A 1,547-nucleotide genomic window follows, 5' to 3' on the forward strand; every position below is an offset into this window, starting at 1 on the left:
AAACATTAAAGCACACTAAAAGAAATAAAAATTTAAAATCAAAGGTAACAAACATAAAAAAATATCATAAAGAAGAACTCTAAACTAATTTACATAAAATGATTTTAAAGATTGTAAAGATGAAAAAGTTTTGGAATTCTAAAAACACGAAGTACAAAACCATAAAAATGTATGACAATAAAAAGGTTTAGAATAACCCAATATATGATACTTTAATACAACGTATTTCATCTATAATAAAAACAATTAAGGCAATTTACGTATGCATATACAAGATGAGATACGCAGCGGTTATTTACCTATAGAAGATTAGTCACAAGGAGGTGTGGACGAGTAACATACGTATAAATAGGTCGGCACCACGGGCCAGAGACCACACTGTACAGCACATATTAGCACCATGAACACTGTAAGTACAGACCATAGTTTAATAAAATCTCGTATTTATGTGATTTATTACAAGTTTTTAATAAAATTTTATCAACTAATAATAAATTTAAAGTGCAAAAAGTCATAATAATAAAGAAATATTTTAAACAATGTTATGTTTAAATAAAAGTGATATTTTTATTACTATTTTTTTTTTTTCTAATTTGAACATTTCTTTTGCAGGTAGCGTCTGTAAGCTTGGTGATATGCGTATGCATGGCATACGCATTAGCACTGCCTAGCCCATTGGCACCTGCGAGTTCTCCAGTAGAGCATGAAGCATCCGCTGAAAGTTTAGTTCCTGAAGAGTCCCGGTGGGGTGGCTATGGGGGTCGTGGATGGGGCGGCGGCCGCGGCTGGGGCGGCGGCCATGGGGGCCGTGGATGGGGAGGCCGAGGTGGTGGTTTCGGTGGCGGATATGGGGGCGGTTACGGCGGCGGTTATGGCGGCGGTTTTGGAGGTGGCTTCGGAGGTGGTTACGGCGGTGGATACGGTGGCGGCTACGGTGGCGGCTGGGGACGTTAAACGTAATACATCCGAAAATTGGAAACTTCACTGTGATTATGATTTTTAATAAATTTTAGTACAATTTATTTGTGTGTTTATGTGAATCAATCTCGGTCAGCCATTTAAAATTAAATCCTTAATATAAAAGTGAAACGTGACATTAAATAATTATATGTCCATTGCCATAAATTCAATTACCAATTTCCTTATTTAAATACTCCTATTCCTTTAAATTCATCATAAGCTTACCTTAACCTATTTCTTTTGGGGTTACTGTAGTGTCAAATGTACGGTCAGCATTTGTTGGACATTTATGAATGACAAATGCATTATATTTTATGCATATATTATGCAAATATTTCTTTATAAAAAGATCTAAGCTGAAAATAATCTAAAAGCTTATAAATATCTTCCTCTAACGAATATATGTTAAGGACATGATAATTTAATAAAAACTTAACCGTGTTTGACTTGAGATTCAAGAAGAATCTTGAATCTTCTAAAACTTCCCTTACTAATATGATTCAAACATTGTAAAAACCGAACCATGTAGGCTCGCTATAAAGTAAGTGACGTTAATTATCGATTGAGGAAAAACACAAATCTAATAT

The 1,547-nt window shown here is 34.6% G+C and overlaps 1 protein-coding gene across 1 annotated transcript; it reads left to right on the top strand.

Moving 5' to 3' along the window:
* The first annotated feature begins 293 nt into the window (after positions 1–293).
* LOC124537455 (keratin-3, type I cytoskeletal 51 kDa-like) lies at positions 294–1,022 on the top strand. The gene is made up of 2 exons (XM_047114309.1): positions 294–409; positions 613–1,022. Exons 1-2 carry the CDS (start codon positions 401–403, stop codon positions 952–954), a joined length of 351 nt encoding a protein of 116 aa, XP_046970265.1. The 5' UTR covers positions 294–400; the 3' UTR covers positions 955–1,022.
* Positions 1,023–1,547: the final 525 nt, after the last annotated feature.

This window comes from Vanessa cardui, chromosome 18 (genome assembly GCF_905220365.1).
Source record: "Vanessa cardui chromosome 18, ilVanCard2.1, whole genome shotgun sequence".
Lineage (NCBI taxonomy): Eukaryota > Metazoa > Arthropoda > Insecta > Lepidoptera > Nymphalidae > Vanessa > Vanessa cardui.